This window comes from Plutella xylostella, chromosome 4 (assembly GCF_932276165.1).
Source record: "Plutella xylostella chromosome 4, ilPluXylo3.1, whole genome shotgun sequence".
Classification (NCBI taxonomy): Eukaryota; Metazoa; Arthropoda; class Insecta; order Lepidoptera; family Plutellidae; genus Plutella; species Plutella xylostella.
In genome coordinates, this window is record NC_063984.1 from 8727219 (window position 1) to 8755102 (window position 27884).

Sequence of the window (27884 nt, forward strand, 5' to 3'; positions counted from 1 at the left end):
GTATAGAAACATAATGCACAAAAAGTAAAACATGCTAGTTAATTTTAATGACGTTTATTGAGTCAATCTATAAATAAATTAGTCAACATCATCATGCATTAAGAAGCTCCGATTCAATTCAATAAACCTGTACTTTTAAAAAATACAGATGTTCAAGAAAGTACTTTAAAGTTTCCGTAGCCTCAGTGCTTTCTTGCTATTTTGTTCAATAACTACAACATTGCTGACAACTAACACGTATAAAAAACTACAAATTCATAAGTACCTTTAGTCACATTTGTTTACAGTTCTTTCATGTTTTTCAGAATACAGGAATGATTTATACGCATTTTCTTTGCTATTCAATGCTTAACTGGAATACTTTAACCTTACATTAAATTTTGTTAGCATGCTATAAAATACAGCAGCTGCAATGCTGGCATTATTTGTACCTTAATAACGTATGCGGTCCGAAAACATATGCTGCGATAGGACTCATCCTTTATATCAGAAACGTAAATAAACATAACTCCAAATTAATTCTTCAGAAGGACAAACACGAAATCAAGATAACTTACAAATACACATAAATCATGTTTTATCACCATGGGTATGTTTAATAAATGCATAAGTACCAGTTGACGTGTAACTTAACACATACTATATATTGCATATTAACTAACACATTTTACACTTACAGCTCACAATGGGCCAAGTCTGAAAAATTTAATCATGATATTTTATCCAGGTAAACATTAAATTTAAGCCATCTAGATACCACCAGATGTCGTTTTTTCATAAGCTTACATGTAATTTCAACATGTTTTTTTGAGACATTACCCATACCAAATTAAATTAAAACTTGGAACCGTATGTGAGCTAGTGCTAAATACCAATATAGAGTGAATTTGTGTCTCAATATTATATAATTAGTATAGGTATGTAGGTACAGCAAGTTACATAAAAATGATGCAAATCACGGACATTGGAAACAAGTAAATGTAACTACAAAAGAAATAATGCTGATGTAGGTAACTGTTACATAAAAACAAAGTGGCACAGAGCTTGATATTTGTAAACATCAAACACGCGAAATCTCAGTTTAAACAAAATTAAATAATTAATTAACTAAAAGTAAACGACGGGATACTTCAATTCATACTAACTCTGATAAATGCAAATATCCCACATTTGAAGAAGTAGAGGTGAGGAACCTTATCATCAAGATCTTTACATTATAAATTGAAAGAGTTCTCAATAAAGGGGCCAGTATACGGTTGATAACTCTTGAAATAATCATCGTTTAAACTTTAAAGTAGCAATGTTTTTTTTGGCTGGCTATTTACGCAATGTCGTCACTCACAATTGTAAATTTTATTGAGAACTCGTTCTTCAGTGATACAAAATTGTTTACCTCAATTTCTCACTATCAATATATTTATCACAGGCCGTTATTGGACATTAAAAAGCATATAAATAACCTAGGTATTGGTAAACACTCGTATTCTGTTTATGCACGAAAACGCACATTTGTATAAATGTATAATAATAACACATATTTATAATATTTAGCGCCTCTAGTGAACACAACAACTAATACTTTGCCAAGCTAAGCTGACCACAATTAGTTTAATACCTAGTCCCCTTAAAAAAAACTACATAATTCAATCCAGGGTTTAAGTAGCCATTAGACCATTTAGGTATTATGCGACGTTTTATCAAGAAAATTATTCGATAAAAACAAATAAATAATATTCAATCTCTACAAATAATGAAACATATCTTTTCAGTGGTGCAAGTAAATTAAATTTCATAACACATTCAAGAGCTTCTTATACTTTTCTTCTCCGTGTTAATAATAGAAAGGCTCATGAATAATATCCTAGACAGTTCGAAGATGATCATTGAATATTTTGTCGATTAGCAATAATGTCTTTCCTTCAGAATCAAAACAGCACCGAAATATTTTCTTTTTATTTTATATAAGGAAAGAAACTATCATTTATGGTGTAGCGAGCTTGCCTGATCGACTACTACACCTCATGCGTGAGGAGATAAATAAATGCGCTAATAAAACTAATTGAATGTCAACAAAATCTCCGCTAACGTAACAGCAATAACTTAAACTGTTTTCAGTGTTTCACAGACACCGTCTTCAAAACACGAACCTATTTTAAGCCTCATTAACGTTAGGTACAAAAGACACTCATTAAAACCAACATCGAACATTATGTTCCGTCTGTCGCGTTCTTGAATACTAACACCTCAATTTGCAATACTAATCACAAACTGTCAACTCGTGCACACATTCGATACATAACCTACGCGGGTGCGTTCAGAAGCTGCTCTGGCTTTTGAAGGAGTTTGTGCTTATTTTGTTTGCTGGCTGAATGAGGTCGGGTTCCTCGTCCACGGGGCAGGGCTCGGCGGCGGCGGCGGCGTCCTTCTGCGAGCACTTGTTGTGCGTCATGAGCAGCCCGCCCGCCAGGCTCACGAGCGCGCGGTCCAGCCACGTCACCGGGTTCGCGTAGATCAGACCTCCTTCGTAGAATCCAAGATGGCCGCCATGCGCTATTTCTAAGTACATCACTTTGTCGTGTGAACCTGGAAGGAGGATTTCAGAGTGTTTATCATAAATCTAGTGATCGATGTTTGAAGTTATAACAAAAATTTACAAAGGCTTATTCTGGATCTCGTTAGAGAATTCTAAGTAAAGCATGAATTTTGCACGTAAATAACCGTCAATCTATAAAGAAATATGTCGCGGCCAGTTAGTACCTACGGTCAGTCTTATACGTTAATCAAAAGCGATATCACAAACTTCGAGAAGGTTTATCTCAACATACCTACTCGCCAATACCTAGAATTTCTTAATTTACAAAAGTCAGATAGTCAAGGATCACTGAACTTGATAATAATTAATCGGCACATTATTACTACTGCGCCGAACCTACACTTTATCTTAACTTTGTTTCATTATAAGCGAATTAACTAAACGAAAACACCGTTAACCTTGATCTATGGTAAACTTTGAACGACATTACCTACAATTTAGCTCTACGCGCGTGGCGTGTTTTGAAACTATACAAGGCCAGAACGCAGAGGTTGGGACTGCTCGCGTATATTTTCAAATTAAAATAGCGCCATGATTTACTTGAAAATATACTAGGCCATTACGCACTAATCGCGTATATTTTCAAGTAAGTTGGGCCAAAATTATGGCTTGAAAATATACTGCAGCAGTTACCACTGCGTACTAATCGCGTATATTTTCAAGTGCCAAGCGGCAATGCGAGCACTTGAAACTATACGTGATTAGTTACCAGGTAGCCCTTTTGAATTGTTGCTCTCTCTTTCTTTCATGCGAAGTAGTAATAAGTCTATTGCTTTCTAAACATTGTATCATCATTCCGCACTTGGCATTGTTTTCGTAACGTGTTTTTTGTTTACATCGTACAGTTAAAAAGTAAATTGATTTAAATTAAACTGTAGAACTGTTGTTAATAGTAAAAATTATCTCAGAAGAGGGTTTAGAACAATTCATAAAATACAATTACGGTCCATTCAAAACTTGATGAAAAATATGTATGTAATAGGTCTATATAATATTACCTACTCCATCTACACTTACGAGCAATGAATAAGTCCAAGTAGTAAATACTCAACACCAAATGACCACAATTTTTTTTAAACATTTAATTTAGGATTTGATCAAAATTTACGTTTGGTTACCTATATTTTGATGCGCTGTTAAATTTACTTTAATATATTGCCGACGGCGACGGCGTCATTAAGCTAGTCTTTTACGTTCAGGAGCTATCATCACTGGAACTTTTGCCATTGCTCGTGAGTGTAGTAGGTATTACTCTTAATTCATATAAATAATAATATATTAGTATTCTTACTTGCGAGTATTATTGCTATAATTATCAATTTATCAATCAAATTAGAGCTTGTTCATCTTTATTTATTAACATTCTATAGGTTCATTCATTCGACAGGCAGAACAAGTAAATTGTAGTCATGTACATTTACCGAAATAGTTAAGTAAATCAAAATCAGCATGTAGGTATAAATTATATGCGACAAGTACGCCAATCAAGCAATGTGCGTAATAGCAATGTATATTTTCATGAACGATTCAGTAAATCCCAACTTGAAAGTATACGCGATTAGTACGCACAAATCGTGTATATTTTCAAGTAAGATATTATTTTTTTTCACTTGAAAGTATACAGTGCTAGTACACTATGGGTGCGTTCTGGCCTTGTATAGTTTCAAAACACGCACGCGCGTGTCACAAGTAGGTATTCTTTAATATGTGGGTCACCGGATATGTTTAACTAAGAATATGTATATTTATTTATACAAATTCTAGACGACCGAATGGCGTAGTGGTTAGTGACCCTGACTACTGAGCCGATGGTCCCGGGTTCGATTCCCGGCTGGGGCAGATATTTGTTTAAACACAGATATTTGTTCTCAGGTCTTGGATGTGCCCGTAAAATGGCAATAGGCCCGCCCCCTATTACATTGGGACTAACATAACACTCTGGCGAAAAGTGGGTGCAGCAATGCACCTCTGCCTACCCCGCAAGGGAGTACATTAGTACAAGGCGTGAGTGCGTGTGTGTGTGTAAATTCTAGCAATGAAGAGCTTATTATGTAGGTACGTGTTTTAAAATTGCATTAATAACATAAATTAGATATCAATAAAAACCTTGATACTTTTATAAATAGTTTGGTCGTCAGGTTTTTATTTCATTATCCTTTTATAGTTTTACCTTTATCCTCATAATATATCTAGTTAATTCTAATAAAGGTTACAGTATGACAAGCCCGTGTTGGCATCCGGAAACAACAAAACGTCCGCTAGCAATAACAATCCAGTTTGTTTTCTTTTAATGACATACTTTTCATGCATTTGGGTATGATTTACTCAAATATCGATTTTGAGTTGATAACAATATGACTCTACATCATACTTAATGCCTACAGGGATCTCCACGACTGGCATCCAATGCTCTTATTAAGTAGATAGTGAGATCTTCGTTGTTGTAGTTGTTATAATTTGTTCGTAGTTGTTATAATTAAAGTTTATGTCAGTCGCAATATACAGCGGAATCCAAGAGTATATAAAACCTTCAAGTGACACTCACTAGCAAACTCCCTGATGAAGGGCAGCAGCGGCTCGGGCACGATGGGGTCGTCGCGCGCGTTCACGAACACCATGGGCGTTCGCACGTTCTGCAGGTAGAACGCTGAGGAGGTCCACTTGTAGAGCTCTGTGACCGACTCGAAGCCGTAGATGCGTCTGGAATGTTCCGGGGTAGAGGTTAGACTGGTTGGAGAGATATTAAAAGAAATTACATTTATTTAGGACACACAGAAACAACACAAAAATAAGTATAAAACAAATGATAGTTAGATAGAAAAGTAATTAAAATTTAGTTTTTTTTATGGGCGGTGCTTCCCGGTGCTGAAAAGGTTTCTAGCTCAGCTTGATGCTATGGTAGTCTATAGCGCTGGTTTTAAACTGTTGAAGCTAGGATTGCATATTCTTAAGTGACCCTTCATCGCCAAGAAGTTAAATTACCATATTTTACTGCATGGGTAGTGCTGGGTGTGACGGTAGAATTTTTATATCAAGAGATATGCAGAAAAAATAGGCGTAATAAAGTTTGTACACTACCTAATACTATACCTAAGCATTGGGTCTAGTGTTATCAATACGTGTGACGTAATGCTCGGGGCATAATTATAAAATAAATAAAAAACAGGCCAGAAAATAAACCCAAACCAAAGATTATTTCATAATTTAATTTCCCTTTAATCTAAAATGTATTAGGTACTTAAGTAGGTACTAAATGGACGGACACATTGATTAACTTTAAAGAAATTAATATCGATTTTATATACGTCCTTGAAAGGGTTAACATAACACGTGGACGACACTCAAAGACACTGGGAGCTTGAATTGAAGCAATAGAAAAATGAGCGTTTCAATTGGTTACAATAGCATCCTAATGCTAATCACCATAATCGGTTTTGCTAACGTAGGTATATCTCCAAGTCCCTGAAACCGTGTAGGTAATATATATGCATTATAGACATTTGTATTGTATATAATATACTAGTGCCATGTTTGTGTTTATATCGATAATTTAAACAACAATGGGCAAATTTAGTCATCATCAGGCTGAGCAATGACGTGAGAAGTCACTCAGGAATAAATCATTCACCGACATTAGTCACGAGCAGGATTTAACTAAAAATAAACGTGACATCCTATTCACATTAGTAGTCGCCAATTCGCTTTCGACAGTTTCCAGTTATGGATATATCAAGGCCACTGCATTTTGACCTTGAAATTAGATTTGGTTTTTTTGAATAAAGATATTTAAAAGAAGGTGGTGTTAATGAATATTTAACGACTTTGAGACGCTTGACATCTTTCTAGGTCATTGAACTAAAATGCAACAAGAAGATGGAATACTTTCATAAAAATACTAACTTTATATCAATCACTCTAATTTGCATGAATAAGAAATGACCTATGTGGAAATATGTTTTTGTCAAGAATTTATTCTGAGACCTAATTAAATACAAGTCTTTAATATACATTCTTAACATAAGTTTAAAAACAACAAAAACCGTAGTGTAGGTTTAAATTGACATTGAACTTCAACATTCAAAAACCTTCAAATGCGTCGATTGATTACTAATACATATGTTATTCAACTTAGTTTAAATACAAACTAAATTACATATTACGTATAATTATACGATATGAAAAGACAAAAGAATTTTACGTTTTAGTTTAGTACTTACTTGCCTACCTACACCTTAAATCCATGACCTATCGCTGACATAGCTACATAATTACTCACAATGTACCTTGTATTAATGTGGCCTAGCTAGGTATACTAAGATAATTCCAAACAAAAACAACTCATTGAATGGCGCGGTTTGCGCCACACACTCATTCACAAGCACTTTCTACGCTCATTTCTCCTACTAAGTAAAAGAGACACGCCACATATTATATTCTATTAACGTAATATGTCGCGGCCTCGACTAGGCAAACGTAGTGTGGGACGCCCTCCGGCTAGATGGGGTGACGACTTGCGAAAGGTGGCTGGTTATGATTGGATGCGGAAAGCTAAAGATCGCATCCAGTGGCGTGCTTTGGGAGAGGCCTACGAACAGCAGTGGACTGCTATAGGATGATGATGATGATGATGAACGTAATATGGAGTTTGAACAATAGTAAATTTTTACTAAACATAATTATGCTAGCACATGTCACACTTATCTACCTAATTCACCCATAGAAAAAATAGACTGCAATGTTCGCAAAAAAATATATGCTTTTAACACATTTTATAACGCGATCGAAACTATGGCTATGTAAATTGCCAATCTGGCTGAGCATCATCAGTCAGCAACCGTCCACTGCTACACGTAAATAATATAATCCTTGAACCTCATAAGAACCTACATTATGTACAGTCAGTTCTCTCAAGTACCACTCACTCTCTCAACTCTCAGTAGCAATGTCAATCTAACGTAGGAGTAAGTTTCTGTGTAGGTCACTGTATCTCATAGCCGAACCTTACCTGGAATACGCCTCGTCCAGGTCGGGCAGGGTCCCGGCGGACACGATCTGCTGCTCGTCGAGCCCGTACTTTTGCTTCATCTCCGGGGTCAGCAGCATGCGCTTGTGCCGCGTGATGATGTTCCGGTAGTTGTCCGTCATGATGTACAGGTACAGGCGACGGAAGTTCTGCCACTGCAGCAGGTAGCATAAAGCGCTGCGGACAATGGCTGCGTTAGCTTTCTTTTCCGTTGTATGTGGGAGATGGTTTGTGAGGGAGATCAGTATCTATGCGTTTTCTATTGGTAGGATTGTTTTAATGATTCAATAGGGCATTTAGCTGTCATTCACGTTTCTTAATATCAAAAACTTTGTTGGTCATCATCATCAGCCTGTCGTCTATAGCCTCACTAAAGGAACAAAAATTATATAAAACATTAAATTTTCCAGCTGAAATTTATATCGCGGAACACATTGATTCACTTGAGAAAAAGTTAAACTTTGGACACCTGTTTGATGCGCTATCGATTTAAAGACGTCTGTGGCGTGAATCACGCTGCGTGATTACGATAAAACAATATCTTTGAACCAAAATATGATAGCTTAGATACTCTATTACAATATGATAATAGTTACATTAGTGTCGTATTGTATTTAATTAATGAATGGGGCGTTTCGCAAGCAAGCCACCGTGTTTGCTGTTTACACACACATGATAGGTCGCGAACCGTATCGCCGTTACGGAATGACTACAATGCACATAGTAGGTATCTGTTACCAACCTATTTTGTGCATTGTTCTAAAACAGATCTAGAATCTGGATTTGTTAACACAGGTATAATTAATTAAGTAAATGAATAAAATTCAAATTTAATGCATATTAAACTTACTCAATGGCGTTGTAGCCCTGACATATGGAAATGCCTCCTATAATGTTGGTTGGCCTTTTCCTGTCCTCGCCCAAATATTTTGAGATCAAATTCCCGCCTAAACTAAATCCGACCAAGATGATCTTGGTATTCGGATATCTTTCCAATAAATTATCTATCATGTAACTGAAGTCATCAGTGTGACCTGAAAGAAAGGAAAAAATATATTAGTTTCACATCGATTAAGTGAGTAAGGTCGAGTTGATTGATCGTACTGTGAACGTCGGATACTTAGCCATTTTATTTGAATCTTATTACACGCGGACTATCTTTTCGTAGATAGGTATAAGTACAGTTCTCCCATATTAATAATGCGCATGCAAATCTTCGCAAACTGTCGTATTCCCGGAAACACCCGAATCATTGAATCGTCGAGCCTTAAACAAAGCACTTGCATTTTGATTCTTGTTCGAAAGAAATAGTAGTCAATATCATGTGACACATAATCGAAAACAATTTGGGCGGTCGGTGGCTGTCACCGATCAGTCAAAGGTCTCAAGGTCAAGATCAGTATTACTTTTGTGGAATTATAAAGAGCTGCAATTACCCATCGTTCTTGTTATTTTTTTCAAATGTGAATTTAATTTCAACTTTAATTATTTTTGACGACGCCATATTATGAGGCACATTTAAGAATAAAATATACGTCACATTGATAGACTTCACTTTGCCAATAAAGCCACACCGAAAAGACCAAGTTTGTATTTGACAACATTTCAAATAAAATGCTCACCGATTTTATTTTATTTTCGACGAGATATCACAAATTTAGATGACCCGTATTTTTTTATTTCTTAATATTTCAATGTTTTAATATATTTTTTTAATTTCAAAGTTCAAAATATTTATAGTATGAGTGACGTCACGTCGAGGCTTTGGATAAAAATATTTTCGTTGCCTGCCTAACCTAAAAAAAAAAGTTGGATGACATTAACTTGACATCAACAAAGGACCAATCAACTTCAACTTTATTTTGTGGCAAGGACCAATCACGAACTTCCGTCATTGACAAGGACACATAAAAGTGACAGACATTTGAGTGATGTTTGTCATTGTCATTGTCAAAGTGACATAACATGTTTTTTTTGTTCATGTTTTAGAAGTAAAAGCGCGATTAATTATTATGCCACATCGTGATGTCACGAATGATAATTTAGATTTTTATGTTTTTCTCTGAAATAAATCAATAGAAAAATCGGAAACATTTTTTTTGTGAATATTAGAGCCATATCTCTAAATGGTTTTCGAATTTCAACTGTATAAAATTTTGAAATGTTGTCAATTGTAATATTATTGTGAATGATCAGCGCTGTAAATACTTTTGAACTGAGATTTTAATGTTAACATTTTTATTAATGTGAAATAATCAGTGCTGTAAATACTTTTGAACTGAGATTTTTAATGTAAACCTGTGTTTGAAATCCATTTCTCCTTATAATTTTATAATTTTATCTTTACATCAGCTTCAGTAAGACACTTAAAAAGTACCTACTGTAACATTTCGAAGTAAATTTTAATATTATGGAATATTATGAATTATCGAATCAAATTTCGTTACTGATAAATCAATTATCTCTTTTAGCACCAATTACATAATTCTACTAAAATTTCATGAGGAAAATGCACTTAACCACTCTAAATACATACTTAATAGTTTTCTAACGCTCGGGAATACGACCGTTGCCGAACAATGACGAAGATTTCTATGTGCATTATCAATTTTGGGGAACTGTACGTAGCTATTTTTAGAAAAATGAACGAAAACCATCTACTTATGGAAATATAGACCGCTAGTAATAAGTATCTATTCCATTGATACGAGAAAGAAAACCTTGCATTGGTAAATCTTTATGGTATCAAAGTAGAAAAAATATATAGATAGGTAGTACAGTAGGGAAATGTAATAGGTATGATTTTCTAATTAATATTAGACATAGATTCTACCCAACGTTCACATCACACGTGTTAGCAATTAAAAATTGTAGGGAAATTGCCTTATAAAAATAGACAGTAATAAAAATATTAATTGCATGTCTAGCATCAACTATAAACCTTCCGCCCCGCTGTGTTTTATGACATAAACGCCGACGGACGTAATATCAGAGTGGGCAGACTGAGGTGCATTAGTGCACCCACTAGTTGCAGGGGTTTCATATTGTTCTCGACATTTGTCATCGTTAGCCCGTAATCGTCCACTACTCTATATAAAATTATGTATAACTCTCCCAAGGAGCGCACAACATTCTTTCCTCGGCCTTCCTAACTAAATCAAAGTCTACCAATACGTTTTACACTCTGTTGGTAAGTTGGTATGTATAGGTACTTAAATTAATTCTTATGTAAATAAAGAATAAACTAAATATGTATTTAGAAAATAGTACCTACTTATGTGAGACCCAGTTACGCACAGTAATTATACTGCTCATACCTTTCTAATTTAAATTTGTTATATATTTTGAAAACATAAAAATACTGAATCAAAATGCATGAAAAAGCGTGCAAATTCCTACGGTTAGAAGTCTATCATACACAATAATATTAATAATCGCATGTTCCAACGAGTTATCTGTATGCGCCTACGTTATCAAACGCCGATTGCGATTAGATACGTAACTAGATGGGACGTAAGCAATAAAGGGGCTACTACACTTTTCCGATCCGGAATTGCTAACTAATACGTTATTATTATTAGCCTCTCACTTAAATTCCTGGATCACGTAACGATTGTGAATGAGAAGTAAACACTAGTAAGTGTGCCTAACAGAGATATCATAGGTGTGCGAGACGATAGCTTAAATTCATCTAAACTGTTACTACCTCACACCTCACCTACCATACGACATCAGGTTCTAATTGTTGTGTAGGATCATGTAACTCATGTATTATTCTAGCATTTAACACATCAAGTACACACAACTGTCTCCCCACCAACTACCAATCACCACCGCTGACTCACCGTAGGAGAATATTCTGGAACCCGTCACAGGCACGCTGTTCAGCGCCCCGATGTGGTTGAGCACGGCGCAGCGGTAGCCGTGAGCCTGCGAGTAGTGCACGTAGGTACGGATGTACACGCTCTCCGAGGTGTTGCCGATGCCCGGACAGATGGCGATCGTGACGTCATCTGCGGAAACGGAACCAATGAGACACAGGCGAAAGGAGGTTGCGGCTTGAGAGATACAGTCGAAGAAAGGAGGTTGTAGACTTTGCACTACAGAGGATTGTTACACGTGTGGATAGATTAATAGAATATACTATCGCGTGTTGTGATGCCGAGGTTACAGTACTGTGGTGGAACTAACGAGAGAATCGTGATGTGTTTTTTCCATTTCCTCTATGGTGTGACTGATGAGACCGTTGCAGGTAAATATTGCGTATTGCTTGCTAGTAAAGTCTGCGAAATTTATACCTAATTGAGATGAATAATTCCCGTATTTAACAGCAGCTGTCTCTACATACTATCGGCTGTACACTGTACATAGTATTATGCCACACATTTATCATTCTTTATCTGAAAGTCACGATCACCATGTATGTAAACCTTGAACCTCATCTATGGTCACATAATATAAGAATCTCTGAGATACCTACTTAATACATTAGTATTTATATACTTTCGTCTAATGTAGCATAGATTTGGTTATACCTAAATGTTATTATTACTAAGCAATAATGTTGTTGAGTTTTCTCATTGCTAGTGATAAATGAGCCTGTACTTGGTCTGTAGGAATAAAGTAAACCGTGCGAATTGAATTAGCGTTGCCCCTAACCTAACCATTGTTGTTTTACTATGTTGCTTCGGATTTCAAAAAAGTTTTTGTAATTAAAATGTATTGGTTTAGAGTGTTTAGTTAGACCATACTAATAAGTACTTATTACCGTTTCAGCACCGGGAAGCAACACCCTTGCTCATTTCTCTTCAGATTAATTGTTTTATTTTATTTTTGTGTTGTTTCTGATAGCATAATATACTATTGTCTCTGCTATGTTTTTATACAAATAAATAAATGCATTTGCATATATTATTATTTATATACATTTTATAATGCAAAACTTGTGAACCAGTTTGCACCGAAAATAAACCTTGACTCAATATTCTGCATGATTACACAATCTATAAACCTGTACTTGACTTCTGTAGGCAGGTATGAAAAACTAGAACTGTGTTTTTTTACTAGCTCTTTCACCTTGATCTTGGAATGATCCTGAAATGCTTTTAGTTTATTTTATATATTTATTATACATATAAAAGAAGTTGTGATACTAGTTACACTATACATACTAGCTAAGAATCAGGAGGACATAGGATACTTTTTATCCCAGAATACCCACGGGAATATGCTACAGCTACTAATTAATTACATTACATTGACACTCTATAAGTATTGGTTACTTTACATATTAAATAGTGGATATCTTAAAGTATGACACATTTTCTACATGAGTTTACCTCATGTTATGCTTATGATGTCATTCATTATTATGTTTTAAAACACAAACATTTTTGTTCTTTACACCAAATTTTCCATAACAAGACCATTTTTCCACATCCTAGGAATGTTGAGGTTTTGATTTTAAAGATAAGGCACTATTTAATATTATCAGTAACATTATTAAGTTTCAATATCAAAGATAAATGAAGAAACATTAGTAAATAATATTTTTACCTTCATGCTCAGATCCAACTGGTTCATAGAGATCATATGTGAGTGTGGACTTGTCGGGCAGCGTCAGGGAGATGCGGCCGCCGATGGGCCACGGGCAGCGCACTCGCCCGATCAGGCTGTGCAGGATGGTCTGCACGTGCCCACTGAAGCCCCATAGCCGAGTTGGTACATACCTAAAAAAATATGGATTGTTTAGTTTATGGAAAGAGTAGAATCCTCAAGGAATCTTCTAGAATCTAGAGATGCTAGTTCCCTATGTTTCATCACCATAAAAGACGTGTATGAATTATTTTAGGGTATAAAATTAAAATTGATTAATGTGAGGATTCCAGATACCATCCTGTATACATAGACCAATACCAAATTTAAGGAAATACTAGGTGTAAACCAGATCCAATATTTATTCAATGAAATTTGAATCCAAATCTGACCTACACAGGTACTTTATAGAAACATTTAGAGTTTAAGATTTCAAACCAAGGTAACTGTACAAGCCAAGGTAACATACTTGTTCACTGAATGCTATAAACATGTCAAAAGCGGCCAAAATTGGATCCGTGTAGCATACGATAGTTGAAGATAAGAAGGAAAATTCGCGATAGTTTCGAGACAATCGAGAAGTTACTCTAATGTTTACATGACATCACCGCATCATCAAGTAGGGTGCGAGCATGTTCACATAAAACTACCTGCTTTATAAATCATACTTACGGCTCATTTAGAAACGGAGAGATGGATAATATGTTCTCCAAAAAGCTTCGATCCCGTCCGTATATTACAGGCTTTTGAGGCTGGCTGTTAACGTTTAGGATTCTAAAAAGTATACACAGAATGACCGCTACTACGGCCAGAAGTACTGTAGACATTTTACGGAACTATCTATTACGATGCTTCGGTCAGATAAATAAAATCAGCATATCGAATCAAAGTTAATATTATTTGAGATCTTAAACTCGATTAAAATATAAATTATTACAACAAACACACACGACACCCCGAACCATGACCAAAAAACTGACTGAATGACAGAATGAGTGAGTCACTCACTTTCTGACGTTGACAGATAATTGAATGAATGAAAATGAGTCATAATATGCTGCATACAAGCATAGCCATAACACGTCCCCGGAATAATTATTCTGAGATTTGCACTCGCCTCGAGCCTCGAGGCTTGGAGTACAATGGACGTATGCATATGCTCAACATTGTAATCCCCGAAGGCGTAGTCTGAGGTAACTCACAAACAAGTCACCTGATGGTCGCAGTGCATTTGTATCGCCTTTTTGGAATAGGGGGTAGGTAGTAGGTATAATGCATTAGTTTCAGGGGTCTTGGTTACATAATTTCCTCGGCTCTTTCTCAAAGTTTGCAAGCAAGTCTTCAACCAGTGAATATGGTTCGGAAATGTGGGCGCTGGGGGTTGAACTGCTCGTAGAACGTGATATGAAGATACGCATCAGGTAACTAAGCCTGCCCAGTAGGCAAACTGTTTGCCATTCTCTCTATAGGGTTTAATAGGCCAAGTGTTGAGAGTTTGATAGTGTTCCGTTCACAATTCGCAATTTTCAGCGTTACGTAACTGGGGCCTAGTAACGAGCTACCTATCGCCGTTTGGTTTGGTTCTTTGATTGACATCGTTTGAGTGCAGTTTTTGCACAGTCGGTTTCTGAACAAGAACTAAAATATAAATAGTAGGAGACTGTAGTTTTCTTTTATGATATGAATAAATAAAAGAAAGTAATTGTGATATTATGTTGTGATTTTATTGTGAGCATGTTATACAATTATCTTATTCTCTATCTACTATAATAATATAGTGTCTGTAGGTATCATAATTAAAAATTTCTTGTATAAGTGATATAGATGTTTATTATATATTTATGTATATATAACATCATTTATTTTAAGGCATCGCTACAAGACAATCAAAAAGGCAAACAACAGAGGTATCGTATAAAATATAAAAGTTACTTATAAGTCAATTATGTTTGTTGTGATTTGTGATACTTTTAATAATTAAATTATAACTAAATGGATTTAAACTTATGAGAAAGGTTTAAAAACGATTACAATAGTTTATTTTTTATTATTCTTGGCTTGCCTTATGATAAACTGTAGGTCCATAAACAATTTTACCGACTTTCAAAAACCGAAAAGAGATCAATATCTTGGTAGCACTTGCGAAACACTTTTGAAATATTAGGCAAAAAAGCTGGAATAAGCATTTGAAGAGACGCAAAGTTTTATTTGTATCTGGTACAAAAATACTACAAATAACTATAAATATATTGCATAAGTTAGATGTCGTAAAGTGCTAACAATACGACGGAGAACTAAAATACTTCTAACAGATTCTAGAAAATTCCACTCATTCTTTTTTTTATTCGTTAGCAGATGTACAGATGGTACAGTCCCATGAATAATTCTGTACAGACTGTATCTAGTATAAAACATAATTTTATACTTGTTATTAATTTCAAATAAGTTTTAGTGTTCATCTAATAAATTATTTTAACAAGAACAAATCTAACTGCAGTGCAACCTAACATTAAAGATATAATGGCAAAAATATAAATTCTAGCTTAATAAATAACTAGGTACTTTTAGATGTACTCTTACCAACAACGATACCTAACTTAATTAAATAAACGTTAACAATTTTCAGATTTATGATTAGTTTTTCTTAGTTGTATTCCGGCTGAAAAACTAAGGCTCTCAAGTCTCACATGACATAGCTTGCCAACTTTCGACATTACCTGCCGAGATTCGAATGATTATTTATGGGTATACATTTTATAACATAACATTTTATACAAGAGATGTTAAGCTTGTACAGCCTATAATCCAATGTATAAAATCAATCATTAGGAAATTTGAAGAGCCCTAGAACAAAAGCTTACCTATAAAAAATATTGATCACGTAAATGTAAATCTGAAAACAAATTCCAAAATTAGAGAGGCCACCAGCGTTAATAGCATTCAGCTAATAATTTAGCTGCTATTACGTATTCCCTATAACTTGTGAAATGAGAAGTAATATGGGCAGCCCTAGTGGTGCAAATCCATTATACGATGTACGTTAATTACATTGTACACACATAATATACGCTATACAACATAACATTGCGACCTGGCTCTATTTTATTCCAAATACTGGAAAATATTAAACATTGAAAGATTATTTAGTTATAGTACTACATCAAAGTCGAATTTTGAGGTTACACATTTTGAAATCCAGTCTCAAAGACAAACAATAACATAAAAAGACAACGGGTCGATCGCACATTCACAGTGGGCTGTCACCGAATCTCACATTTCACAATCAGACAGTTCCGTGTGCACTCGCTTTGCAGAGAAGCCGCGCGTCGTCACGAGAAAGAAACCACGAATCGCACTTTGGAGTAGGATACTTGAAGTAGCGTGCGCTTTGACGGTTGTCAGAAAATCATGATGGGGGCGGTGGGTGGGCGTCAGCGTATGAGGCACGTGAGGCACAGGTCGGCCGAGCCGATGCAGTCGTCGTGGCAGAACGCGCCGCACTTCTTGCACAGGATCATGGCGCGCAGGTTGCACACGCACGCCTCGTCCGCGCCCACGCTGCGGCACCGCGCCACGCTCTGGAATTAGGAAATAATGGATTTTTAGGTGTGTAAAATGATATCTGATGAACATCAACAATTAAGCTTACGCAAATTAACAGACAACAAACACAAATATACAGCTCATAAATAATAAAATGCAGGACATAGAACTCCTCCAAGACTTCACGCTTGGCAGGCGGGTTGGAAATATCACACAAAACCTAAACATAACACGACTCGAAAACAAATTATATATTAATATTTGTTAATTATTCATTGGTGTAAATAAAATGTACTCTATCCATCTAACTGCGGCGGCGGCCTAAGCACGCAGTCATAACCATTGCGCCATTCGGCCCATACACACAACATTGACTTGTAAATGCACAACTACAGTTGGAAACGATAAATATTTAGTCTGGTCTTATAAGTATAACAACAACATTCGTATTCTGGAATATAAAGTACTTACGACGTTGGTGTTTTGATTAGAGGGCGGCGCGCTGGAGGCCCGCGGCGCCGCGGCGGGTGTTCGCTGCACGAGGATGTACTGACCGACGTTGTTCGGCCGGTTCTCATTTACCTGAAAAGAGGAATAAGTTGATGTTATTTACTGTTTATTTGCACGCTTTCACAGCGAGAGTCATAACGTATTCCTATATACGTATTCATAGCAAGTTTCTAATATTGACCGACGGAAAATAGACCTGCAGGATAAATAGCAGCTTTTTTTCGCCGTCATATCTCTCATAACATCAGCACAAAATTTACCTTTTGGTTGACTCGCTACTTTCCTACTTATACTTATAACGAAAAAAAAAAAACACACAAAAAAAAAACACGCACTCACGCCTTGTACTAATGTACTCCCTTGCGGGGTAGGCAGAGGTGCATTGCTGCACCCACTTTTCGCCAGAGTGTTATGTTAGTCCCAATGTAATAGGGGGCGGGCCTATTGCCATACTTACTTATAACGACTTGTTAAATATATAACCCCTGAGCTGAGCACGTTGTATAACAACTCATTAAACAAACACACCTCATTATGCGGCACGACGGCGACGGGCAGCTGGCGCAGCACGACGGGCGGGGGGCGGGCGGCGGCGCGCGCGGGGCGGGCCAGCAGCGCGGGCGGCGGCCGCAGCTGCCCCCGCAGCGCGTCGCGGTTGGGGCTGTTCTGGATCACCGCCTGGCAGATCTGGTAGCTGCGCTCGAGATTCACCGCGCCGGGGGGAACCTTGTTTGAGCTGCGGCTTCTGGAATGCATTGGGGCATGTTTTTAACCGACAATCGGTTGTTTGTTTGTTGTGTCTTGGACGGATCCATGCTTAGGCAGCTAACAGGTTAAGGGTTGGTTAGGGAGTGGGGTAGCTCCGGGGACTTATACTAATTTGTGAAAAAGTTCATGCATATGAATCATTGTTTGATCTACTTACATATAAATGAGGGTGTAACATATTGTGTTGATAACATTATTGTAATGCCTCGTGTCAACGTTTATCAATGACGTCGTTGATACATGCATCGTCTAGCTAGCTGAATGCATTATCGCAATCAAGGACGAAAATAACTTTACAGTAATGCATTTTACATACCTGCTAGATTCTTTCCCAGACTTGGATTTATGTCTTGAATTGGAGCTGGATCTCGAATGATGCGTGACAGACGTGTTGGACGCCAGGTTCACGGCCGGAGCGCCTCCGACAGAGCCCGGCGCCAGCTCCGACTGGCCAAGCGACGTCTCCTTCATAGACTGACAGCTTTCCGACGAATTTGAACACTCCATATTGAAATTTGCATCTCTGTCGTCTTTTATCAAACAGTTTTCGTCATTCATGTTGCCATCTTCCATGCTCGTTTTGGAGTCTTCACACATGTATTTCGAATTATCACTGTTGGAATAGGTCATTATGTTTTCATTGCTACTCCAGTCACTTTCAGTTTTCCACACTGCATTTTTTGGTTTAGCTGGGTCTTGCATGTGGTCATCGGGATATGAAACCATCTAGATAGAAAAGAAAGATAGTAGACACAGTTTAGATATATCTAAAATACATCAATTGTTAGAATATAATAGAATAGAATTTGCTAAATGTATACTTACAGCTGAGTTAGAAACCTCCATCATGGGTAGAGAGGAACTTTGTGTCATTGGCATTGTTACAACTGCAGTCACATCTGCAACACAGGGTTGAACATGTTTAATTAAATATAAAAACAAGTTCGTTAAATAAATAGTTCTGAGTAAAATAATTAGAACCTACTTGTTTCGCTCATATACGACGACAGTTCCATTAGATTAGCATGAGGAGTGATTGGAGGAAACTTTGGATCTTCATTTTCTGAAACAACATATATTATCAACTCATTAATTTTCTATGCCTGTGTAGGTAAAGATTATATTTTTTTACTTAAATATGGAGAATAAACTTACGTGATGGCAAAAGGGATAGCCCTCCGGTCTCCATGATCAATGACTCAGCGTCCCGGAAGTGTTCATCATAGAAGCTCTGCACCACAGTGTGCTCTGGTAGATTCTTCACATGACATTTGTCATCATCTTCCTGCTGCTGAGATTCATACTCCATATTGTGCAGATGTTCAGCAGGTTGATAAGTTTCGTCTTTTGCTACATCACAAGATTCAACTTTCTCACTGTTAATTGGTTCTAACATTGTTAATTCCATTTTAGGTTCTGAGTTTTCTACATTAGGATTTAAATTACTTTGATAATGATCGTAACTATCCTGGGTATTACTTAATAGTGGCAATTTCTCTGTCATGTGTTCTTCATCAAATGTTTGATCATTTGGATTAGGAACTGGTGGTCTTTGTAGGTCATCATCCCCTTGTGTTCTATACTCATCATCATTTGTGGTATCTGTATAATGTTTAATTGGAGATTTTGTTGTATATTCATTCAACATATTGCTATGACTGTTTTCTACTTGTATACTAGAATTACAAGGTTCGATTGTTATATCATCATATTTTAATTCTTTGTCTTCTTCAATTTTAGCATCAACATGATCTCGTTCTTGTGAATGTTCATTTTCATTATTTTGATTTACTGTTTCATCAGTACATGTGTTTGAAACTACTTCACAGTTGCTGCTGGCATCATCTTGGCATTGATCAGCAGATTCTTCAGTTTTACCCAGAGCTGCATAGTCATTCTCTTCATATTTAAATCTCTTGGGATAAATACTGGCGTCACTATCATCACTTAATCTCTTTGTGGCTTCTGTTAAGTTGCTGTTGGAGTCTATTGCTTTATCTTCATCACAATCCTTTGATGTGCTTGATTCCTCTATTGTGACCACAGTAATATCTAAATCTTCTTTAATTTCACTATTTTCAGAATCACAATCAGGTAATAAAAGTGGGTCTATGGGAGTTGACGATACAGAGTCATCCATCCTTTGAACTGATGATGAATCTGAGAAGTTGAAGTCAACCTGGCACTCAACATACCCTCGGTTGTGGTTCTTGGCATGTTTCAGGGGTAGCAGGTCAGGCACTGGTGCTGAAGACTTTGAAGGGACAGGAGTAGGTTCATCCTCAGCATCATCAGTCTTGGTGGAGGATCTGGTCACTGCTCCCACAGACCTGAGCCGTTTGCTAGTGCTAGAGGATTTACTCTTTTTCACTTTGGAAACTGTACTACTGCTTGTGATGGAGGCTGTAGGTCTTAGCTTTATTGTTGTTTTTAATGATGGCCTTTCCGAGTTTAAATTCATTGAAGGTTTTTCCTTTCTCAGTTTGTCACCCCAGAACGGCTCAAAATGTTTTAGCTTCCATGGGTCAATTTTACTTTTCTCTTTCTCTGCTTCAGTCTTAATTTTCTGTTGATTTTCAGGTGTAAATTCACCCCCAGAGAGGCATTCCTGCCATTCTAAGCAGGCTCGAGCAAAGAATTCATTGTTGAGACTAGAGGAGCTCAGCCGACCAGAAGTGCTGGGGCGGTCCACACTCGGGAGCAGCTGCCCAAGTTTATACTGATATAGAGGTGGTAGAAGCGAGAAGGTGTGCTTATTTAGTAATGCTCTAATATTCGTGTTTACCAAAATAGAATCTGGTGTCTCCAGATCTATCCAACCTTCTTTAGTCTGTTGTAGCTGAGCCGCAGTTGAGAGTTTCTTCCCGCGTGGCTTGCGTGGTTTCATACTGAAGCCGGGTATGCTGGCGAGGACCTCCCGCATGGTGGAGAGCTTGGTGGAGTAGGAGCTGGGCTCCGGGTGCGCGGCGGCGGTCCACTCGCGCGGCTCGGGCGGCGGCGGCGGCAGCGGCTTCACGATGATGCGCGGCAGCGGCCGGCTGTGGCTCGAGCTTTTCTTCCGCCGCTTGGACTGCTTCCGCGACGAGTGCTTGCTGGCCTTGGGCTCCGGGGGCTCCACATCCTCCGATATGCGGAGCACCGAGAATTGCTCGTTGTTGCTGCACGCAATGAATTTACTCTCGGATGAGTTGTCATTGTACTCTATGTCGTTCTCCATAGAATGTGTGATATCGAGTTCCATTGTGATAGATCGCTGCTTTTATACACAAAAGTCCAACAGAAATACAGTTTTTTACCGATAGCAATCACTAACTTCAACCCATTGTTTACGTCAGATCTTATCAATCACCACGGTATTTAGAATGTATAAAAAATGGATATGATCATCACTTGGTTGCAAAATAGATCTATAAGTTGGTTATAATTATTGAAATTTCTTATTTTATTAAAATTCTTCGCACTTTGCAGAGAATAAAATGTCACAACAACGCAGGAAAATGGATTCCATTCGTTCACTCATCCGTACTTTACTTTCATTCATAGTTCATTCAACAGCTAGAGGTGGGAAGACACTCACTCCCAATTTACCATAGACTCAATTTACGGTTTTTATTTCTGACTGTTGGCAGCATTTTTATTTCTATCTAGTCTATGAGTCCTACAAGCCGTTCAAAATCCTACACTATGACAAGAAGTGACATTAGATTTTAATCCTTATTCTGAGCGCTCCGTATAAAGTAGTAGAAGGATGGGTGTAGGTTTTTGAAGTAGCGCTAACGAAACCAGCCGCGCCGGGCGAATCGGATCAATGAAAAGAAAAAGCAGCCATTTTGTTTCTTGACTAGCATTGTGAATGTGATGTGAAAGAAATAACCAAATAACGCAGTATAACATAGAAATATAATTGTGTCGTGTTAAATATAAACTTCTATCAATATTCCTTCAATAATGGGCCGCGGAAGGTAAGCCAGAACATCATTTATAATGTTATGACGAGTTAACCGCTATAGCCAGCCGCGTTGTATTTTCCTACAGCGGCGTGATGTCGAGTAGTATTAGCGATCATAACGTATGCCCGTTGGATTAAATGATTTCTTATCAAAAAGCCCTCTCACTATTCCATTTCTTCAATACAGTGTTAATTACTTGTAGATGACTCCTCATTCAATAGGCCTTCTTTTGCGTTTAGGGATCGAAGCCGTGACAGGCGTCGTAGTAGAAGCCGAAGCAGGAGTAGGAGCCGCAGTGGGAGTCCTCGGTACGGTTTGGGCGGCGGTGGCGGAGGCGGCGGCGGCGGCGGTGGGCGCTACGGGGGCGGCGGCGGCGGCGGCGGGGGCCGCAGGAACAACCCAGGCGCCAACCTTCGGAAACCAAAATGGGACTTAAGCCGTCTGAAGCCCTTCAAGAAAGACTTCTATGTTCCTCATCCTGATATTGTAAAGAGACCTGATTCTGAAGTTGAAGCATGGCGAAGCGAAAAAGAAATTACTCTGAAAGGACGGAATATACCGAAACCAACATTGAGTTTTGAAGAAGCGGGTTTTCCAGATTATGTCATGGATGAAATAGAAAAGATGGGTTTTTCCCGACCAACCCCTATCCAGGCTCAGGGTTGGCCTATAGCTCTGAGTGGACATGATATGGTTGGAATAGCTTCAACAGGGTCTGGAAAAACACTATCTTACATATTACCTGCCATTGTACACATCAATAACCAACCTAAGTCCAGCCGTGGTGATGGCCCTATTGCCCTGGTGTTGGCCCCTACAAGAGAGTTAGCACAACAAATTCAGGAAGTGTGTGACAAATTTGCTAATACTTCAAAGATCCACAACACTTGTTTGTTCGGTGGGGCTCCTAAAGGACCACAAGCCAGAGACTTAGATGCAGGAGTTGAAATTGTAATTGCCACACCCGGTCGACTGTTAGATTTCCTAGAAAGTGGAAGGACAAACCTCAAAAGGACAACTTATTTGGTGCTAGATGAAGCTGACAGAATGTTGGACATGGGTTTTGAACCTCAAATCAGAAAAATTATTGAACAGATTAGACCCGACAGGCAGACCCTCATGTGGTCTGCTACGTGGCCGCGGGAGGTACAGACCTTGGCTTCTGAATTTTTAAAGGACTATCTTCAAATTAATGTGGGATCATTACAGTTAGCTGCCAACCACAATATTCTACAGATTATTGATGTTTGTGCAGAGTATGAAAAAGAAACAAAACTCAGCACATTGTTAAAAGAAATTATGGCAGAAAAAGAAAATAAAACCATCATATTTATAGAGACAAAAAAACGAGTAGATGACATAACAAGGAAAATGAAAAGAGATGGGTAAGCTACAATTATTTCATAATTTATCTGAAACATCTGCATGCATGCACATTACATTATTTGGTTGTCTGGAAGAGATTACTTTTAGTAATAAGGCCGCCGATTGTGCTATTTATTTTCTTTTCTTTTTTGTAACTCTGTTTCTGTTTGTGTGCAATAAAGAGTATTTTATCTTTATTACACATCACATCATTAATGTAATAATTTATTTTCATAGCTGGCCTGCCGTTTGCATCCATGGTGACAAATCGCAAAACGAAAGAGATTGGGTGTTACAAGGTAAGATCTTGTGATTGAAATATTTGTCTAAGTACCTTTTTTGTCAAATCAAAATACAGAAGTTGATTAAATTTTATTTTCTTTGATGTATTATTAATTGTATTATGAGTTCAAAGCCCTCCTTTGGAAACATATTCAGTATCAAAATTAACACCATCCAATTATTAAAACCTTTTGCTCAATGTTAAATAATAATGTATGATGAAGTGACCAGCAAGGTTCATGAGAAGCGGTGTCAGACTGCGCTCGCTCCCGGCCGGACAGTAACGCGTGTGTCTGCCTGTGCAGGCCGAGCTGCGCGCCGCCCCGCTGCCGCCGGCGCTGTCTCTTAGACAACTCTGACTTGTCTCGCGGCTAGTCTGAGCCGCTTCTCGTGCCTCCGCCGCCGGCGCCGCGCCGGGCGCACCCGCGCGAGCCATGGCCCCTAGCCATGCGCCCGCCATGGCCGCTAGCACGCGCCCGCGCCATGGCCCCGGGCCATGCGTGCCATGCGCCGCCCGCTCCATGGCGGCCATGTCACGGCGACGTCGCTCACTTGTCACTCATTATTTTGTGCCTAATATCAGCATGTTTCTTACAACGGCGTCTGTATTATTATAGTAAGTTTTATCATAGGCTAATTGGTATTTGTTTCAATATTGGTTACCTTTCACAGTCTGCTTTTCGACAGATTCGTTTTTTAACATGTTCTACGCTTATTAATTTAATATTTTAGTATCTGGTACATAATCCTATTACACGGTATAGTATTTACCTTCCTATTTATTTTGTGTTTGGCTTTTAGCATGTAAGTATACTGGGCGGACTGTGAACGGTAAACACGTTTGATGTATGTTATTACAATAAGTAATCCTTTACAGAAATTTACGAACTGAGAAAGTACATTCCGTCATTCCAATAGAACTATCTTGTTAAATAGTGTTGTTAACATTCACCTTAACACATTGGAGAACAGTATAATAAAAATAACACCTTTTTTATTATACGTTTATTGTCCACCAAGTGTTAATAATGTTTTATGAATTTATGATGCACCAACTAATAATAACGAGTCAAATTTAAAGTTTTGTTCCTGTCGCCGAGTTGTGTGTTGATAGTTAATATAATAAGCACACATGTTTTTATTAGTTGGTCATCAACACTCACAATTGTTCTAGTTACTCATTTACCACAAATTTTACAGATTTCCGTAGTGGAAAAGCTCCTATTTTAGTAGCTACCGATGTCGCCGCCAGAGGGCTAGGTATGTATTCAAATATTCTGATAATAGTATTGTTATAATTATGAACGCATTAAATTAATATTTACACCGAATCTTACCACATTGACAGATGTTGATGACGTGAAATTCGTCATCAACTTCGACTACCCGAGCAACTCGGAGGACTACGTGCACCGCATCGGGCGCACCGGGCGCACCAACAAGACGGGCACGGCCTACACGTTCTTCACGCCGAGCAACGCGGCCAAGGCGGGCGACCTGGTGGCCGTGCTCAAGGAGGCCAAGCAGGTCGTCAACCCCAAGCTGCAAGAGCTGGCCGAGCGCGGCGGCGGCGGCGGCAGACGTGAGTTGCATACCAGACGTTTATTGTGCTATAGTAAGATAGAAATACCATTCTGTTAAATGTTACTGGTCAGCTACGGAAGAGGATAGTAATGATATTAATTTCAAGCAGGTCACCGTGGTCGAGGCGGGCGGTACCGGCGCGGCGGGCGGCGGTCTCGCTCCCGCTCGCGCGACCGCGCCCCCCGCCGCCGCACCCGCTCCCGCTCGCGCTCCCGTGACCGCCGCCGCCGCCGCCGCAGCTCCTCGTCCCGCAGCCGCTCCTCCAAGTCGTCCCGCAGCTACTCGCGCTCCCGCTCCCGCTCCCGCTCGCGAAGCCGCTCACGCTCAGGCAAGTGCAGCCCACAGAAGGAGGCGCCCGCTGTCCCGCCGCAGCCGCAGCCCCAAGCTCTGCTGCCCACGCCCAAACCGTTGTTGCCCACTCCCATCGGACCACAGTTCCCTCCGCAAAATAATGACCGCTTCAAGGGACCGTCCACACCTCCTGAACAAAATAGTCAGAATCGCCCCAATATAAATGATGGTTTTGCCAACAGTAACAGCAACAGCAACAAATTCAGTGCACAGCAACCTCCGCCTCCCAGTCAATTACCTTCTTTGATGACGCTCAATCCACAGTTGATGGGCGTCCCGCCGATGACGATGAACGGTCAGGGATTCATGATGCCTCCTTTCTTTACCCCTGAACAATTCGGCATGATGATGTCCCAGTTTCCACCGGGCGGCATGATGCAGGCGGGCGGCATGGTGCAACCCGGTGGCATGGTGCAACCGGGCGGCTGGGGCGCGCCTCCGCCACCGCCGCCGCCGCCGCCTCCCGACGCGTCCATGGCGAGTGGCAACAATGTTAACGGACAGTTCAGCTTGGGCAGGGGCGGCCTTGGCTCGGATTCCAGGAAGCAAGGATCTCGCTTTGGCGGGAACGACGGCTCCAATAATGTGAGCTACGGCGGCTCGGGCTCGGAGAGCTCGGGTGTCGGCGCGGGCCACGGCGGCGGGCTGGGCGGCGACGCGGGGCGCGCGCGCGGCCGGCGGCGCCCGCGCGGCCGCGACGACGAATACGAGTCGGACGGACTCGGCGCCGGCGCGGGGCTGGCGGCCGGCCCGCAGCCGCCTGCCGCCGCCGCCGCGCTCGCCTCTGGCGGTCTGGATATGCCCTATGGCGGCCTGAGTGCGGGGACGAGGTTGCTTCCACAAAATAACGCTAATTTTATTGACCCAGTCGGACCGAACTTCACGGCCTTTGGGTCATATGCCTCTAAAAATAACAAAAATTTCGAAAATCAACAACATAATATGCAGAAAAATATGAATGCACCTCCAAATAATTTTGCTAATGTATATGGCCCACAAAATATGGGGCCTGGAAGACCTCAGGGGGGTTATATGAACGCCGATCAGGGTAATGTCAATGGCTCCATGGGGTATAACGACCGCCAGAGGAATCACCAACGCCGGTGAAAACTCCCGAGGTTTGTTTTATTCAAGCCCACACCACATAACCAACTCATTCATGAACTAGGTTACCTACCACTCATAAAACCGAGCTGATACATAATAAATCTTTGTCTTCTACCTAGGACACAACTAAGATTGCTTATTTCACATGTATATTTAGCACTTATAATTTCCTCCCATCTTCCCGTCAATGTAAGTTCCCTTATAAAATAAAACTGCTTATAATCTACGTGTGCAAACACAACCAAGTTTGGTTAACCAACGATTACGTTGCCGCACATGACGTTTCTGGTTGCGTCTGCACACGGGATATCTATTAGGTCTGTTCATGTACACTTCAGGATAGCCCCTCTCTCGTCCCTGTACATACGATGGGGGTGCCCTAACACGGCTGCTTCAGCTATGTAACAGGTATGCTTGTTTACATTTAGGTCTTAGGTAAAGTTTATCTGAAGCATGTCTATCGCAATATGCCATCATAAAATACCTACACACTATTGTATAACATTATGTAAAGGAGTATGGTAGAATTTCCACGGGAAATAATAGTTTTATTTCTTTTTGCAGAAAATGGACGCAATGGGGACTCGCATCGGCGAAGAAGAAGATAAATATATATTTAATAAGTTATTCAATGAATCTGACAAAGAAGGAACAAACAATTTGTTTTTTTTTAGTGTATGTTCATTCCATTTATGTATTTAACCAGTTGGTGGACAGATAATAATAATATCACTATAATGTTAAATGTATTACATTATGATATGTGATTTAAATACTCTTGAGGTAAATAATAAAATCAATTTTGTGATTTACGGTTTCAGGTTTAATTATCAGTAGGAACAGTATATTTTCAAGCCGCAATTAAGTTTTGCATTATAAAAAATCTGTAGGATTACTAAGCTCTACTTTGTCTAAGAACTTCTTTGTACATTATAAGTACCTACCTACTACATTTTTTTTGCATAAATGCTACAATATGTAGGACGTTATTTGTGTAAACTGCATTTCTTAAGTCGCCTGTAAGTAACAGCTCCAATACTAGAATAAATAAACTTTTTCAAATATTTCCTGTTTTTTATTCAACAATAATAAAAACAATGCTTACTACTTGGCTGTTGTCGGTGGCCCAATTTGCGCCGAGCCTTAGTCGTGGCCTATGCTTTATCATCACACGGACATGCCATTGAAGTCGAACAGAAAATTAAGTATGTAC

The 27884-nt window shown here is 39.0% G+C and overlaps 3 protein-coding genes across 5 annotated transcripts; 1 reads left to right on the forward strand and 2 right to left on the reverse strand.

Moving 5' to 3' along the window:
* Positions 1–38: 38 nt before the first annotated feature.
* LOC105386293 (abhydrolase domain-containing protein 2) lies at positions 39–14200 on the reverse strand. Its single transcript, XM_011556816.3, has 7 exons — positions 13884–14200; positions 13173–13345; positions 11462–11629; positions 8467–8650; positions 7599–7793; positions 5139–5293; positions 39–2583 (listed from the first exon to the last, which is right to left on the reverse strand). Exons 1-7 carry the CDS (start codon positions 14036–14038, stop codon positions 2315–2317), a joined length of 1299 nt encoding a protein of 432 aa, XP_011555118.1. The 5' UTR covers positions 14039–14200; the 3' UTR covers positions 39–2314.
* A 1780-nt stretch (positions 14201–15980) lies between these two features.
* LOC105386320 (putative Polycomb group protein ASXL3) lies at positions 15981–21560 on the reverse strand. Its single transcript, XM_038120847.2, has 7 exons — positions 19188–21560; positions 19018–19095; positions 18858–18931; positions 18349–18758; positions 17793–18009; positions 17226–17336; positions 15981–16789 (listed from the first exon to the last, which is right to left on the reverse strand). Exons 1-7 carry the CDS (start codon positions 21271–21273, stop codon positions 16643–16645), a joined length of 3123 nt encoding a protein of 1040 aa, XP_037976775.2. The 5' UTR covers positions 21274–21560; the 3' UTR covers positions 15981–16642.
* Positions 21561–21770: 210 nt separating this feature from the next.
* Positions 21771–27735, forward strand: LOC105386322 (ATP-dependent RNA helicase dbp2). 3 transcript variants are annotated; one of them, XM_038120849.2, is made up of 7 exons: positions 21771–21994; positions 22222–23367; positions 23585–23646; positions 24830–24889; positions 24978–25211; positions 25320–26682; positions 27236–27735. In XM_038120849.2, the coding sequence occupies exons 1-6, from the start codon at positions 21981–21983 to the stop codon at positions 26669–26671; spliced, it is 2868 nt and encodes a 955-aa protein (XP_037976777.2). In that variant the 5' UTR covers positions 21771–21980; the 3' UTR covers positions 26672–26682; positions 27236–27735. The 3 variants fall into 3 exon arrangements, with proteins under 3 accessions (XP_037976777.2, XP_037976776.2, XP_037976778.2); XM_038120848.2 differs by having other exon boundaries at positions 25320–27735; XM_038120850.2 differs by having other exon boundaries at positions 25323–27735.
* Positions 27736–27884: the final 149 nt, after the last annotated feature.